Below are 16,740 nucleotides of genomic sequence, written 5' to 3'. Positions count from 1 at the left end.
AAGCGAACACGCAAACACGCAAGTTAAACGTCATCATGAGCGAAAATTACAAGCAATGAATGATAGTAAAAGTGTTCAACACTAGGTAATCGGTCTGGAATTGCAGGAACCGCGATGAGAAAAACAAAAGTGGTCTTGTTACTCGGAAAAGATATTTTATGAGCAGAAAACTAAATCGACCGCTCCGGACGTAAGCCGGAGTAGAAGTTGACATCCGAAGCATAATAGCTACCAGTGATCCTCGTCGCCACTTTTTCGAAAATTGTGTGCAACCATATGGAGAAGAGTGACATTCGTGGCAGCAGAGTGGAGAAAAATAGATTAGAATAAGCATTCGGTAAGTTTGCGTGTTGTTGGTTTGATAAAGCGATTCAAATCCTGATGTAAGTGCTCAGTGAAATAATAGGAAATTAGTTGCGAAACGGCCAAAATAGTTCGAAGAAAAGTGCTCCAGTTTCTGATCGGATGATGCCCCTTGACATTTAGCAAATTGAAATGAATTTTAGGGAGAGAAAAAAACATACAAAGGACTTTTGACGTTGTAGCTGGTTGGGTGATATGCTTCAACAACATCCATAATATGTAGCTATGTATATTATAACGATAAGAGCAAAATAAGGGACAAAATTAACACATCACCACTTGTGTTTAGCCGAATAATAACTACCTACTAGATATTTGCTATTCATATCAGCAGTGCTACGATAATAACACCTCAGTGATAAGCGTTGCAATATTTTCTGGCTGCGATTATGATAAAAGCTGCTAAGTAGTAGTGATGGTTGAAATTGTGCGAAAATGTTATTTTTTGTTCTTCTAATAAACATATGCTTTGGGCAATTTTCACTCTAATCCATTAAGTTTGAACCTCGAAGCGATTGACTGAGTGATTGAGCCATGCCTTTGCAATACAATTTAATGTGTTATTTTCGTGAAGTAGGGCAAGATGGGTCAGCTAGTACATTTTTTAATTTATTTGTTTGTCAACATCAACAGGTTCAATACAACCCCCTTTGAGCCTGTTGATGTTGATAACCTAACGATTAATAAATCAAGTAGATGACCCATCCTGTCTCACCTTCCAATAGTAAATTCAGTTATATATTTGATTTACTTTGCAAAATCGAATTACTTGCACTTCATTCAAAATAACTATTAGACATACGATCTTCGAGAAATTCAGGTCAATTATTCGCTTTTCAAAATCAACGAATTGTGTATTTTTCAACAGTTAACCGTAATTGAATCGTTTCTTTTTAGAACATCGGCAACGATTGCAGGTATGAATCCCACCAGAGGTAGCTGCTAGAGCGAGTCGCCAATCATACATTCCTGTCATCCGATTGAAACCTCTCAAGTCCCACTCCCAGTGAACGCAAAACGACCAATTACACGAAAACCATATCACTTAGATCTACTCACCCCTTAAGCTACTTAATCCACACAAACTACTATGACCAACATCAAGTATGCACGAGTCAAGCAAACAATCGATCACGATCCCCAGAACGAGGAAATCGAACTGGAAGGTGAGACTCAAGTGCATCATCATGGCATGGGAGGATCCAAGAACCACCAGTACGTAGTGGCCAATCGTGGATCGGGCGGAACCGGGAGACGGAAGAGCTTCACCAACACAATCATTATCACGTTGATCTTGATTCTGTGCTACTTCACGCTTTCGATCGGGCTCACGTTCTATCAGCGATTGCTGCTGCAAGAATTGAAGTTCCCCCTATCGGTGGTCCTGTATCATCTCTGCATCAAACTAGTCTTGTCCGCGATAGTGCGAGCCATGCTCCGGTGCGCTACCAAGAAGAATCGAATCCTGCTGGACTGGAGAACTTCGGTTAGGAAAATTCTGCCCACCGGGTTGGCCAGTGGAATCGACATCGGATTCTCTAACTGGGGACTGGAGTTGGTCCAAATTTCCCTGTAAGTTTGATGTGAAGTTTCCCAATGGAACTAGACTCAATTTTAAATAACCTCTTTCAGGTATACAATGACCAAATCTACAACGATCATATTTATTCTGATATTTGCCATTTTGCTGAAATTGGAAAAGAAGGTAAGAGCTGGTCCGATTTGAGTCGCCAAATGACATCTTCCTTTCATATGCGATTGCTTTTCCAGAGCTGGTCCCTGGCGGCCATTGTGGTGATGATCTCCGGTGGGTTGTTCCTGTTCACGTACAAATCGACCCACTTTGATGCGCTGGGATTCTCGTTTCTCCTGTTTGCATCGCTATCCAGTGGCATCCGCTGGTCGTTTGCCCAACTCATCATGCAAAAGTCCAAACTGGGCCTGCACAACCCGATCGATATGATCTTTCACATGCAACCGTGGATGATAGCGGCTGTACTCCCGTTTACGATCGGATTTGAAGGTTAGGTCAAAAAGGGTGTTCGCCATTTATCGGTTTTCTACACCCAGTTTTACTTTCAGGCAAACGCATAGTGGATGGTTTCGACAGTCTGCTCCAGACGGACAGTTCGATCGTAATGAACATGTGGCTGCGAATTTCGGTGGGGGCATTCATCGCGTTCGCCATGGAAGTGAGCGAGTTCCTGGTGCTGTGCAGTACCTCCAGTTTGACGCTGTCGGTGGCAGGGATTTTCAAGGTATGTCTGAACTTTGTTCTACTTGCGTTTCAATGTTAAAATCTTATGGAGGACAAAAGAGTGTTCAATCAACCAATATACCATCTAAATTGAAAAATTTGTGCAGATGATGTCGCAAAATCGGACATTTTTAAATTTTAATTTTAATAATGTTTTGTCACGTAGCAACCTATAAAAACAAATGGTAGTAAGTTTAACTCTGCGGTTTTCCGTTGTTGCAACTGTTTGTATTATTATTATGACTTTATTAGAGACTTTCAGCATGTGTGGTTTGGTAACTGTTCCAAGACGATTCCTACGGGGGGCATAGAAATACCGGAAAGTGAGCAGATTTCCTTAATTTAGACCACATCCAGTCCATAACTTTAATAATACGAAAGAAGAGAAATTACGTAAATTAACATTCAATAACTAAGCAAACTGCAGTACTATCTTGAAAATAACATATTTCAGGGAAATGTTATTCGAGGAAAAGGGTCTACGCCCACTCGCCCACAGTTGAGTCGACGATCTCCAGCAATGCAGCTGCTCAACGATAACAACGTTCTTTTCTTCTTCCTCCCACGCACAGGAAATCTGCCAGCTGGTCTTGGCAGTGGAATTGTACGGTGACCAGCTCAGCTTGATCAATGTTCTCGGTTTGGTGATGTGCCTCGGAGGCATCTGCTGCCACGTCGTGCACAAATTTTGGACCTACACCGAAGAGCAACACTCGAACGAAACATCCCCCACCTACGATGACGACGAAGATGAGTCCGGAACGGTTGTCAGCAAAAATGGACTATCGCCCAAGTACAACCCCAAATTCGACCTGACTCCTATGGCACGCTTCAGCAATGTCGCCGGTGGCCAACATCGGCCCCTGCTGGTGAACGACAATCGAGATGCAGAAGATTCGGACCACCTAGTGGTCAACAATCGGAACTACGTTTCGGACGATAGCGACCAAGGCGAACACGATGCTCAGGATGTTCTGTTCGATATACTGCAAAGACGCGAGCGATAACTTTCCTACTTACGATGAAATAACTAAATTTTATTACCTTAATTTTATTTGTTAACTATGCGCTTAGCGATATCACTCCTACTTAGCAGGAGTGGGAACTGAATTGAACATTTCATCTGATTTTGTTACGATGTATATTTTGTGTTAACACTTTTAGCTAGAGGATTTTAACGAGGAAGGCATTAAATCCTATGTTTTGTACATTTAATTTCCAAACGATCCACCTACTTTAAATACAATGAAAACTATCCTGTACTTTAAATTAGGGTAATAATATTTCCGTTGTAACGGCATTTAACTATTATACAGTGTTACCACCACACGGTAAGTGAAAGTAACCACATTTTCGCTAGTTTGTGTAAATTAAATATATAGGAAAAGGAGTAACCACGGATGTAAGTAAACATTGACCCAGAATGGCTGCAGCACATCGGGAGATTACGAAAGTAACATTTAAATGGATATTTAAGAAAAAAATACCTAGTACGAAAATAACCTGATGTAAACACAACCGTGATAATTGCTTATGTTCAAACATTTTTGTATACACACAACACTCGCCAATCTATCGCGCGACATGTCATGTACACACCATTTACGTTTATTAATCGATGTATTAAAAAAGAGAGATAAACTTGTAATAGAACAAATATAGTGTACTCACAAAAGTATGGTTTTATGATAACATTTTATTATTTTATCATTGTTTTCGATCAGTTTCACGAGAAATTTCGTAGAGAAATGTCAATCCCTTACCCATTCACTTCACTGCCGTAAGCAGTTTTGTTTGACTCTGCCCCGACGTTCTGCCGGATTCCAATCCAGCAGTTTCCGATTTTCTGTTGATACCGGTTTCTAACAACTCTGGGATGCAACGATGTTAACTCCATGGAAGCCCCTAATCCCCCCCACCACAGTCGAGCTTTTCCCGCCTTCGTTTACCAGTCGTCCTGACCCTGTGTGTGGGATTGGAGATGGGGTCTTCAAACCCGCTATGCACGATGTTTCCACGATCTCCAAGAACAATGCTGCTACCTCTACTGCTTCTAGACCACCACCGAGACGTATCGTGGATAGCACTGTGGAAGCGCCCGATTTCTCTGCCTCAGTCGCGCTTATTCCAGCCAGCGCTTAGCATAGTCGTCTCGGTCCTGAGTGTAGATGTGGGTCGGGGGTCTTCCAACCAGCTACTACTGGCAAGTATACTGACGATTCAGCCTCTCTTTTGCCTGATACCGCTTCAACTTCTAGCTGTGTTTCCGGCTCTGCGGCCGCCACACTAGCCACATCATGTCTATGCATCCGTCCTGCCAACTGCCAGCAGGTTTATGCCGCCACCTACTTTTCCTCGGATCCGGGACACCCTAAAACAGGCACTGAGGAAGCTTCCGAACCTCCCGACCCAGTCGCGCTTGCTGCAAACATCCACCATCTTCATCGTCCCGGTCCTGTGGTCGGTGATGGCATCGGGGGCTTCCAGCCTGCAACCTCAGGCGAGTGTGATTGCGATTCCGAGCTTTCGGTACCTGATGTCCTTTCGATTTCCAGCTCCCGTGATTGCTCCTCGAATGGTCTCCGGACCTACTACCAAAACGTGCGTGGGCTGAGGACTAAAATCGACTCGTTTTTCCTGGCTGTTGGAGAGGCCGAATATGATTTGATTGTGCTGACGGAAACGTGGCTGGACGACCGAATTTACTCATCGCAACTCTTCGGGTCACTCTATTCCGTCTTCAGAACTGACCGGTCTCCCCTAAACAGTCAAAAATTGCGCGGTGGCAGAGTCCTGATTGCCGTATCAACGAGACTAGCCAGCTACGTAAGTACGTCACCCATTTCCAGTCAACTGGAACAGCTGTGGATTGTCGTAGAACTTCCACAAAGCAATCTTAGTGTAGGCGCAATCTACCTGCCCCACGACCGCAAAAACGACTGCACAATCATCCGTGAGCATGTGGAGTCGTTAGGCTCAATTTCTTCTCAATTAAGTCCCTGCTCTCCCGCTTTCGTATTTGGCGACTACAATCAAGCTGGTTAGCGGCGCCGGTGGTGTAGTGGTAAGCGTGATTACCTCTCACCCCAGCAGGCCTGGGTTCAATCCCAGTCGGCGCCGCCGGGATGTTCTGAGGCATAACATCTTTGATCACGCCTTCCTTCGGAAGGGAAGTAAAGCCGTTGGTCCCCGGTTCATGAGTTGATGGGTCGATAGGTAGGGTCCAGGTGTGGGAGCTGCCTTCCTGGCGTCGGTAGCATTGGTGCTCAGCACGGAAAACAAGATAGACGGAAAACAAATCGCAGGGTGTCCATTCAAATTCCATTTTTCAATTCCCGGTTTTTCCCGGTTATTAAAAAAAAAACTCTACATACATTAAACAAAAAAGGCGTTCAAAAATAACCCTTTAGAGATAATAATAAAATTTTGTCAGCACAATTCCTCTACAATATGCAGGGCTGGTAGTGGGTATTTTATACAATAGTATTGACCAATAGTGACATTTTTTAAAATTAAAGTGCGGTAAAAATCGGTAGAACTGTTTCAAACACACAGTTGGTGCTTGAACGGGTCGGTTTTCATCTCTTTTTGCCAGTGGTGGCGGGGGGGGGGGACACCCCTCACCATCCCTCTCCAAAGGGGGAGTTTGGTAAAGAGAGATGAAAAAACCGATTTGTACCTTCCTAAAAAGTTGTCCTAGTTCGCTATTCTAATATCTATATACAATCTTCACACTGCCGTACTCTAACGGAACTATCAACTCTATGCTTTCATCTACTCCATCTATCGTATAAAAATTACCACTACAGTCTGTTATTTGAAATTAGCATCTTCAACTAGTATTTAACATTGTTCCCTGAGTAATACCTAAATGAAAACAACAATGAAATCTTGTCACGCAAATAGAAGGAGCACCGTTGGGCACTTTCTGAAATATTTCAATAGTATAATTCCCTTGCAAACCCAAATAAATCTATCTTCGTTAAAATGAATAAAATAAGAGTGATTTGCGGCAAACCCCGCCAGTATCACACCCAACGTCAGTGCCTATACGTAAGCGTACTACAACGCGGCTCTCAATTAAAGGAGTAACAAGTGTGATACTATTACTGCTAGACTAGCAGGCCTATTCTGCGCGGCGTGTGAGGTGAGGTGACACGCTCTCACTTGTGTGGTGACAATTGTCACCTCGGGTGAGGTGACTCTCCGTGCAAATCAAATGGAGAGTCACCTCACCCGAGGTGACAATTGTCACTTCACCATCACTTCACTGTCACTTCACCTCACACGCCGCGCAGAATAGCCCTGTAGATCTTTGGTTCTCTCATGCAGTGGTTTATCAGAGAGGGGAAGCTTAGTAATCTCCATTGCCTGCCCATGGCGCCATTCTATCGCGGCATGAGCCAGCAACGCCGGCCATAAACCTACCGTCTCCAACACTCCACTAAAAAGTATGAAATTAAGCCCGCCCACCAGCAACAAGGTGCAAAAACTAGCCAAGGGGAGGGCATTCCGACTAAAGAGCTTATCAAAATCTAACCCCTAAGTACTCATCCCCTAGGTAAAAAAGTCAACATCACAGATTAATTTAGTGGAATTAAATGGAAGATAACTTTTTGCTGTTTTACGAAATGAATGCTGTCAGCTCAACCTCACAAGAGTTTGTTGATATTTGCAGCTGGTCAGTTTTGTTAGCGTGATATTCAAAGCTGCGATATCATAGCTTGTAAAATCAACCGCAGTATTTTTGCTTGCTGATTTCTGTCTAAGAAAATCATTTTTTTTATATTCTCCCAACGTTGAGCACAAAACTATTGGGAGGATGTATACATGCTGTGGGATCTGGGATTTTCTGACAGTTTCGCTGGTTCTGTTTACCCAAATTGACGGGATCACACTAGCATAGTCTTGTATTGCCAATGGATCCACTCGAGCTAGTTAGGCCTATTCTGCGTGGCGTGTGAGGTGAGGTGACTTGCTGTCACTAGTGAAGTGACAATTGTCACTTCGGGTGAGGTTACTCTCCTGGGCCTATTCTGCGCGGCGTGTGAGGTAAGGTGACAGTGAAGTGATGGTGAAGTGACAATTGTCACCTCGGGTGAGGTGACTCTCCATTTGATTTGCACGGAGAGTCACCTCACCCGAGGTGACATTTGTCACTTCACAAGTGACAGCGTGTCACCTCACCTCACACGCTGCGCAGAATAGGCCTAAGTGACATTCATTCAGCTTCTTTATGCATGTGATTGCGAGTGGCACCCGGACGTTCACAAGCGGCAGACAGCATGGAATCCAGTTCCTCCAGGCAAATGCAGTAATCAACAATATAAAAGCCGATATACAAAACAATTATGGAATGCATCCACCCTTTGCGAAAATCATAGATGAATTGACAGTTCTCTAAATGAACACCTAGGCCTATTCTGCGCGGCGTGTGAGGTGAGATGACTAGCTGTCACTAATGAAGTGACAATTCGACAGTGAGCATGCATAAGGGCGTATACGCGATGATCGATTCTCTTCATCGGGTGAGGTGACTCTCCATTTGATTTGCATGGAGACTCACCTCACCCGAGGTGACAATTGTCACTTCACCATCACTTCACTGTCACCTCACCTCACACGCCGCGCAGAATAGGCCTAACTGTCACCTCACCTCACACGCCGCGCAGAATAGGCCTAGTAGTTCACTTTGCCACTCACCTAGAAATAAACCTCTCACGTCACCCGAGTCGACTATCGGAATCGAGTGAGAGAAGTCATGTGAGAATTGTCACCTCATCTCAGGCGCCGCGCAGAATAAGAAGAATAGTTTAAAAATTCTTTGCGGAATTTGAAGCAATTTTGATGATAGTTTCAAGAGAATTTCTGAAAGAATGTATAAGAATTTTGAACATAATTCCAAAGAATCTCTAAGTATTTTTCTAGGAGATTCTGAAAAAAAAATGTCCAAGGGAATTCTAAAGAAAAGTTCAACAGAATTCCAAGATACATATCATCCTCAAGAGCATGTTGAGAAGCATTTCAAGGAAATTCTGAGGAAAATGTCTATGCAATTCTAAGGGATTTTGAGATAAAACTGTTCTAAATTCTAAATGGCATATTTGCTGTTGAAATTTTTTATTCAATCTTGTTAGTTCGCGTAACGTAATTTTAGGGGGGGGGGGAGTATTTTCAAGTGCTACTAATTGTTATATAAGAGGGAGAGAGGGTCGAAAATCCAGATTTTTTGTGTTACATAATTTGTGTTTGCCTTATTGCTATGATTGGTTGTGTTATGGGTGGTGAATCATTAGGATGCGCTTTATGTACTAAATGAGATACGGGACAGCTGGGTCGAACGGTACAAGTGTGTCTACGATACCAAGTAGTCACAGAGTTCTAAAATATACTCACAATTTGAACGGTTTTCCAAAGGGCAGCAATTTCATGGATAGTCAGGATCACTATATATAGTAAACTTTTAAATTTAATATGTACACTAATCTACTCACCATTCGAAAAGTTTTGACTACTTTTCGCAAGCAAGCAACTTCCTAGCTGGTCAGGATATTGAGATACAACAACTAGCGCCGTATAGTGGCAGAATTCTGAACTAATCTAATGATCATTTGAAAGATTTTGGCTATCTGAACAACTGCTTCGAAGGTAGTATAATTCTTAACTAATCTGGTTAGTTTAGTTTAGCTTTATTCAGGATGGCTAGTGAATTTTCATTTTGAAATTCCCGGTTTTTCCCCGGTTTTCCCGGTTTAAATCTTAAAAAATTCCCGGTTGTTAATAGGGAACAGCGCTACTTCGTCGTAATCGCCCATTTCCGTTCTATCGAGCAGAAATCATCAATAATATCAATGATTTCACCGTGCACAAATCAATAATACGTTTGTTCCGATCCGTTAGTTCGTAAGCCACAACATGAAGCCTATTACAGCGCATTGTATGAATAAGAGATGAACTAGCCTATGGCTAAAAATCTCTATAATAAAGTATTAAAAAAAAAAAGCATTGTATGAATATTTACACTCATTGTTCTCAAAACAAAAGAAGCGCTTCTAGCGACTCCACTTTTTCTACCATCATCCGTAGGACGAAGAAAATCTAATGGCGTTTCAATGCGTTAGGACGGAATTGAAACTCGTAGGACGATTTTGGAATCAAGAAACAGTGTTAGATTTTTAATAATATCTCAACATTGTTTGACTCTTTAGAAGTTATCTTTAATGAAAACACTTCATGTTTTGTTCAAACCCTTTTAAAAAAGAGAGAGAAAGTGCGGGATGTGCTTAGTAGGACGGAAATTAGATCAAAAGCCCTATTCAGCAAAAAACGAAATTGAACGCATTTTTAAGAACGTGCTGAAAGGAATTTACTGAAAGGATAAATGTGATTTAAGAAGATTCCCAAGAACGTGGGGCTTTAAATTTGTGTAGAGTCTAAAATTAGAACTTTTTTCTTTTCAAAATCTGTGATTAATAATAACTTTCGTGATGCAAGATTTGAAAAAAAAAATAATTATTATGTGAGATTTTGAAAAAAAAATCAAGATCACAGATTTGAAATGGGTTATAACAAATTACAGAACAATCTATAGAATCTAGTGGACAAACCCTGAAGTTTTTAGTAAAATTTAAAAGAATTCAAAGTGTTGATTTCAAACAAATATTGAGATGGATTCCCACACAGCTTTCGAAGGATTGATTGATTGATTTATCTTTATTAAGAAGGCTTTCAGCCTGAGGCTGGTTCGCCTCTAAAGAGCTTTCGAAGGAGAAGTTCTGAGCAGAATACCAGAATTATTCTGACATGAAATCCTTAGAAATGTTTAGATGAGTTTGGAGGGATTTCTGTGGAGAAAAATGCATGTTCTAAATTAAATTTATAGGTAATTTTAGAAGATTTAAAAAGGAGTTGTGAAAAACAAAACTTTGCGGAAAATTTCTACGTGTTTCTGGTGAGATTTGTATAGGGATCGTGAGAAAAATGACAGATAAATTTTTAGAAGTATTCCAAGAGAATTATGATCAGAATTCAACAAGAAACAGAGTTCTAAAAGTGTTCTGGCAATAATTTCAACCCTAGAGCGAAAGATTCATCACAGAACTCCAACAAAATTGATTGCAAAAAATTGCTGATAATTAGAAATAAATTCTTTAAAATACTCCCAAGGGTTTCTAAATAAAAATTTCGAAAGAGTTCTGCTGTTTAGAATAGTGTTAAAAGATTTTCAAAGGAATCGAAATCTCCAGATAGGCTCAAGAGAATAGGCCTTCTTAATGCACTACCAATGTAGAGTGCACCAAGCGAATTCGAGAGGAAACGTCAGCCAAACCATTTGTTTACATCAGAATGAGGATTTTTCACAACGCAAATTAGAGCATTTTTCATTCAACATTTTGCCAATTTCCATCAGTAATTGCCATTTTTTACGATTTTTCACAGATCTGAACTGATTTGCACTTGAACTATTCACATACAAATCCAGAATATAATAACCACTAAGGCACTTTTATAATTTTCCATTTTTCTCACCAAACATATTCTTGGACACTTGCAGAATCCTTGCAAAAACGATACAGAATTGAATTTTCAAACTGTAAATCAAGTTTTGGAGCATCTCAGATGAATCAATTTATCAGGAAAAGTAAAAAAGTGTTCCACTTCCTATGCCTTACGACAAATATTTCTGCTCACAACTCTTTTTGACGTTCTCCTATTCACCACCAGAGGTTGAATCGATCGTTTAGTTTCTATTAAAAAGGCGAATTTTAAGAAGGATTCCAATTAAATTATTAGAAGGGGTTGCAAGGAAATTCCAAAAAGAATTCACTGGTATTTATTACGCGGGGTGTTTTCTGGCTTATTTCAGAACAATTTAAAAATAATTCAGAGCAGAATTTCTAAGTTAATTTTGGAATTCATATCGTGAGCATCTAGAACAACGAAAAAAATAAACCCTGCAAAAGAATAATTCAGTTTCGGTTTTTACAAATTTTTGTTTCCAAAGTCCAGCATCTTCAATATTTTCTTTTAAGGACCAAGCACTTTACATCTAAAATTGAAACGACAAATATAAATTTGCAATATTGCTGAGTGATTAAATTCTTAAAACAATAAGACGGGAAACTGAAGAAAATTTTGCAGCAAATAGAGCAAGACATTCATTTGGTAAAGGATTTCTCTGTTTTAATGGTTTATTCTGAAATTCTGGTGTTAAAATTTGTTAATTTATTTTTCCCGGTTCTTTCACCGAATTGCCGGGTTTTTCCCGGTTTTCCCGGTTACTTTTCAAATTCCCGGATATTTCCCGGTATTCCCGGTTTGCTGGCCACCCTGTTTATTATAGAGACTTTCAAGCTAAACTAATCTGACCTCCATTCGAAAGGCTGTAATGAACTTTGCGTCAGAGAGCGGCTTCCTAGAGAGTCGGAATTTCGAGATATATTACACAGTGATTGTTATCATATCAGTGGATTATCATGTTTGTTGCTGATCATCATGTGTAACAAACATGATAATCCATGATCTTAGTTGTGCACTGATCATGATTTCGTTCACTAGTGTTTTCTATCGTCGTACTACATCGGAAGATACGATTTTTGGATTCCCTGTATCAGGTCAAGGCAATTTCGAATAGCTTTAGAGAGCAAGCTCAACACAATCATGAACATTCAATAATTTAACAATCCAATATTCTCACTTACCTCTGTTCAGACATTCTAACTCTAAATCACTATCTTTCGCATGTCTTCGATTTGTACCCTCAGTTGTTTAATCTAAAAAAAACCCATGGTTAAGTTAGCCTTTCAAATAACCTATGGGCCATTGGGGTGATATAAAATATTGAATTTGCTCCACCAAGCTCGATCCGTTTCAAATCAGGTTCTGCCAATTCTCCTCTTAATTTGAGCTGCGAACTCATATTGGGAATGACTATGGGAGAAGTGATGTCTTTGTTCTCATCATTCTATCCCCTCGCTGCAATGGAAAGTTTGCTATCTGTTCTAATGTGAAATTTTATCAGAGACCACATTTCAATTGAACGTCAGGATAATTAGTGATCAATTGATTACGATGATGTTTTTCTGACATGCTTCATAAACTGCTCAGCAGGCAACTATATGGACTGCTTGGCGCAAATAATAAGGCAAAACATCCAGGCTACTATGTCATAAGTGCAAGATGCAGTGTTGCCCTGAAAGCAGTCGATAATCATATCAGAAAGTCATCGGCTTTGAAATCCTTGCAGTCCAATAAGAAAGTGGTTGCAAAGCAAAGCTGATAAAATCATTATGGCGAAGGGCTAGGACGATGTGAACAAAAAGATCATATTTCCCATAGTAATTTTCATGTAAACCAGGACCAATGCAGTATGAGTTCACATCCAAATCAACTAAATTTTTTGGGAGATTGATCAGAACCTGATTGAGAATTGTTTCAGCTTGGTGAAGCAAAATCGAAATTTTGAACCACCCTAATGGTTATGCTTCAAATTACCCTCTCGGCATGCTTCCTCTGCACCGCTTCGCTGGCCGACTTCCGGTAGCCTTCGTTGTTCACCGTACCTAAAAGCCGCTCCAGCTCCATCTCGAACTTGACAAGCTTTTTACTATTTCCCATATCGGCTTGCTTCTGTTGCGGCTGCAAATTCGTTACAACTCCAAACGAACACACGTGACTTGCAGTTGATTTGGCAGTAAATTTCCCGGCGTTGAATGCATCTTCATTCCGGTGCAGAACAACTCCATTGCAGAGGGTTAACTGGCGGATGTTTTCCGCCTGCCGTTGGAGAAGCGAGCTCAATTGATCCGACTTGGACAGGATGTGGACAACGGGGTTGTGCTTCCGAGCGATCGGGATGGGGGATTCACTTTTTGTTTGGCGGACACTTTGGCAGATTTCCAGCAGTTGATCGATGTCCGATTCCAGAGTGGCGTCAATCCAATCTTCTGGTGAGAAGCTGAGGTCTGGAGAAGGAAGGTGAGGTTGCAATTCGGCGACTAGATAAGGGGTGAATACTTCCAGGTGGTACAGACCCAGGGCGAGGCACTGTTGCAAGACTAGGCAGTGATTGGTGGCTATTGAGTAGTGCTCTTCTTTCATGAGCACTTTGGTCGTTTCCAAGTAGACATCGCAGAAGTTGCTATAGAAGAACGTCTTCAGAGCTGCAGTTGCTAGATGAAAGTTGTATGACTCCAGGGCGCTTCTGAAGCTTGCGATAGTATTGCTAAGCCGACTGAGGATCCATCGATCCATTTCCGTTAGAGAATCTTTGCTAAGCTGTTTCCCTTTCGGATCGAACTTCTCTGCACATCCTAATGTGTAGCGTGTTGCCTGCCAGATCTTGTTGAAGAACAACTTGTTCGTGTAGCACTCCTGGACGTTAAAGTTGATGAAGTGATTCTTTATATTGCTCGAGCACAGCGTAAAACGAAGGGCATCCGTTCCGCACTCCGGAATTCCGTTAGGGAACATTTTCCTCTGGCCAGCAATGGATTTCTTCAGCTCCGAAGGCGAAAGAATTCCCGACCTATGTGACGCTTCCGCTTCTCGATTCAGTTTCTCAAGCGAGATGCCTTGCACCACCTGATTCGGCTTTATTACATTGCCCAAGCTTTTGGACATTTTCCTACCATTTTCGTCACATATGATTCCGTGCAGTAAAATCTCCCTGAACGGAAGCTGTCCTGTCAATTCCTGTCCCAACATCACCATTCGTGCAACCCAGAAGAACAGGATATCGTGACCGGTTTCCATCAAATCCAACGGGTAGAATCGCTTTCGATCGTCGGAATCGTCAGGCCATCCCAAGGCGGAAAACGGAAGCAGCGATGAAGAGAACCAAGTGTCCAACACATCTGGATCTTGGATGATTTCAAAATCTTTGGACTTCAGCAATAATTGAGCCTTCTGCTGGGCTTCCTCCATGGATCTCGCTGCGATCCAGGTGGTATTTGAACCACACTTCACCTCATACGCAGGTATCCGATGACCCCACCAAAGTTGCCGAGAAATGCACCAATCGTGGCAATTCTCCAACCAACGGAACCAGTCCTTTTCGAAGTTGTTCGGAACGATTTTAAGTTGTCCACAGTGAACTGCTTCGACAGCTCGTCTAGCCATTTTCTCGCATCGAACGAACCACTGTGGCCTCAGTAGGAACTCGATCACATCCTTCGAGCGGGAACAAACAGGCAAGATCATAGAGTGTGGCTTAGTACCCCTCAATAGCGAAATGTTTGCCAGATAATGCATCATTTTCGTACGAGCTTCGTATCGTGGAAGTTTAGAAAATGGTCCAAAATCCTCCAAAATCGTTCCTTTGCTGTCAATAACTTCCACAAGCGGCAGTCGATGCTTCTTCGCCATATCGTAATCGTATCGATCGTGAGCAGGAGTAATTTTCACCGCTCCCGTTCCGAATTCAGGATCTACACTTTCATCGAAAATCAATGGAATCTCCTCCTTTCTTACTGGATGCCAAAGCATCGTCCGATTGTTCTTCAAATGGCCATAACGTCCATCGTTCGGATTCACAGCCACCGCCACATCTCCGAGCAGCGTTTCCGGCCTGGTCGTCGAAATCACGATCTCCTCTTTGGAATCTTGCACCTTATATGCTATATCGACCATTTCTCCAAACGTTACCTTCCCACTATAACCGGGAACGTCCACCGGAGTCGGCCCACTAATCTCCACATTCTCTACCTCAATATCCGAAATCGCCGATTCCAACGAACACGACCAATTTACCAACGATTTATCCCTGTAAATCAAACCCCCATCGAACAACCTTACGAACGCTTCCTTTAGCGCCCTCGTCTGCCGTTCATCCATGGTAAAGTACTCTCTATCCCAATCCATCCGACTTCCCATACCCTTCAAATCTCCCCGAATGCTTTCCCCATTCACCTCTTTCCACGCCCATATTTCCCGCAAGAACTGCTCCCTTCCCAAATCATGCCTGCTCAACTTCCGTTCCTTCTGCAGCTTCTTTTCCACCACCACCTGTGTTGCTATGCCAGCATGATCCATCCCCGGAATCCACAACCCCACACAACCCTGTTTCTCCTTCCATCGCACCAGAACATCCTGCAGGGCACAAGTCAACGCATGGCCCAAATGGAGCTCCCCCGTTACATTCGGCGGGGGAAGCAGCAAGCTGAATTTCCTTCCTTCGTCAACACCTCCTGTCGGCTTTTCAACAACTTTCCGACGGTTGTTAGCTTCAACCTGTGCCGGTTTATAAGCCGGTTCCAGAACTGTTGAAGCGTACAAAAATTACAATTAACTTTGAACAGGAATTTAGATTCGTAATTACCTCGTTTTGTACTGCAACCTCTGATGGGGTTCTTCAGAGGACTCAACAATATTATATATTTAAAGTTTTTTGCTAATTTAATGCCATTTTCGGAGTTTAAAAACTGAAACATTTTCTAGCACGGTACGTAACCCGGCGAACGTGTAAAGAGGAACCAGGCGAATGCAAAGATCGCATGTTTTTGTTTTGCTTCATTTTCTGTTTTGATTCTGGATGGTTGAACAACGTTTGAGTGACGCTGTATGGCCCCTTCAGCGAATTATTTTCCCGGGGTTTGACAGCTGCACACTAGGGTGGCCCAAAAATCAATGCAAATTTTTGTTACCATTCGCACCGCAAGTGTATATGTTGAAAATTACTGGTTTTTGTGCCAAAAGTTATAACAACAATCAATACGAAACTAACGATTTTAAATTGGCTCACTACTTGACTAGCCTATTGGTCCCAAGCAAACATTTAACGTACCCCATTGTAGTTGAAATTCTACTACTACACAATGTTTGTTTTGATTCGCTATGAAAGTTTGACAGATAAAATGAGGGGTTAGTGGATTTTCGAGGGGTGAATCGATTAACTTGGGACCGAAGAGGGTACCAGAGCTGAGCCAAAAAGTTGAGCTCGTTACTTCGGGACCTTCTGGTCTTAGAGTTACCTCTATGGTTATAATACGTCGTTTGGTGGGCCCCGAGATGGGCCCTATGGGCGCTCCCGGTAACATAACATAACGTTATACGCATAACTGTCCCATTTTCTATACAATCCTTATGCACAGTGTGATTCTTATGCGTATAACGGCAGTAAG

The 16,740-nt window shown here is 42.0% G+C and overlaps 2 protein-coding genes across 2 annotated transcripts; one reads left to right on the top strand and one right to left on the bottom strand.

The window, feature by feature from the left end:
- Positions 1–53: 53 nt before the first annotated feature.
- LOC135711264 (solute carrier family 35 member C2) lies at positions 54–4,312 on the top strand. The gene is made up of 6 exons (XM_065234061.1): positions 54–337; positions 1,261–1,935; positions 1,996–2,068; positions 2,134–2,386; positions 2,446–2,621; positions 3,193–4,312. Exons 2-6 carry the CDS (start codon positions 1,454–1,456, stop codon positions 3,625–3,627), a joined length of 1,419 nt encoding a protein of 472 aa, XP_065090133.1. The 5' UTR covers positions 54–337; positions 1,261–1,453; the 3' UTR covers positions 3,628–4,312.
- Positions 4,313–12,024: 7,712 nt separating this feature from the next.
- Positions 12,025–16,071, bottom strand: ValRS-m (Valyl-tRNA synthetase, mitochondrial). Its single transcript, XM_065234060.1, has 3 exons — positions 15,939–16,071; positions 13,115–15,879; positions 12,025–12,393 (listed from the first exon to the last, which is right to left on the bottom strand). Exons 1-3 carry the CDS (start codon positions 16,048–16,050, stop codon positions 12,343–12,345), a joined length of 2,928 nt encoding a protein of 975 aa, XP_065090132.1. The 5' UTR covers positions 16,051–16,071; the 3' UTR covers positions 12,025–12,342.
- Positions 16,072–16,740: the final 669 nt, after the last annotated feature.

This window comes from Ochlerotatus camptorhynchus, unplaced genomic scaffold (genome assembly GCF_037179485.1).
Source record: "Ochlerotatus camptorhynchus isolate MF236.1 unplaced genomic scaffold, CSIRO-AGI_Acam_v1.1 ptg000429l, whole genome shotgun sequence".
NCBI classification, from domain to species: Eukaryota; Metazoa; Arthropoda; class Insecta; order Diptera; family Culicidae; genus Ochlerotatus; species Ochlerotatus camptorhynchus.
This window is presented reverse-complemented; position numbering and strand designations above follow the sequence as displayed.

What these genes read in the sequence shown, in the direction of transcription:
- ValRS-m (XM_065234060.1), bottom strand. Translation starts at nt 16,050, where the DNA reads ATGTTTCAGTTTTTAAACTCCGAAAATGGCATTAAATTAGCAAAAAAC. An exon ending in AGGTTGCAGTACAAAACGAG is followed by an intron (nt 15,880 to 15,938) that starts GTAATTACGAAT and finishes ACGCTTCAACAG; the next exon opens with TTCTGGAACCGGCTTATAAA. An exon ending in AGAGGAAGCATGCCGAGAGG is followed by an intron (nt 12,394 to 13,114) that starts GTAATTTGAAGC and finishes GGTTTTTTTTAG; the next exon opens with ATTAAACAACTGAGGGTACA.
- LOC135711264 (XM_065234061.1), top strand. Translation starts at nt 1,454, where the DNA reads ATGACCAACATCAAGTATGCACGAGTCAAGCAAACAATCGATCACGAT. An exon ending in GAGTTGGTCCAAATTTCCCT is followed by an intron (nt 1,936 to 1,995) that starts GTAAGTTTGATG and finishes AACCTCTTTCAG; the next exon opens with GTATACAATGACCAAATCTA. An exon ending in GTTTACGATCGGATTTGAAG is followed by an intron (nt 2,387 to 2,445) that starts GTTAGGTCAAAA and finishes TTTTACTTTCAG; the next exon opens with GCAAACGCATAGTGGATGGT.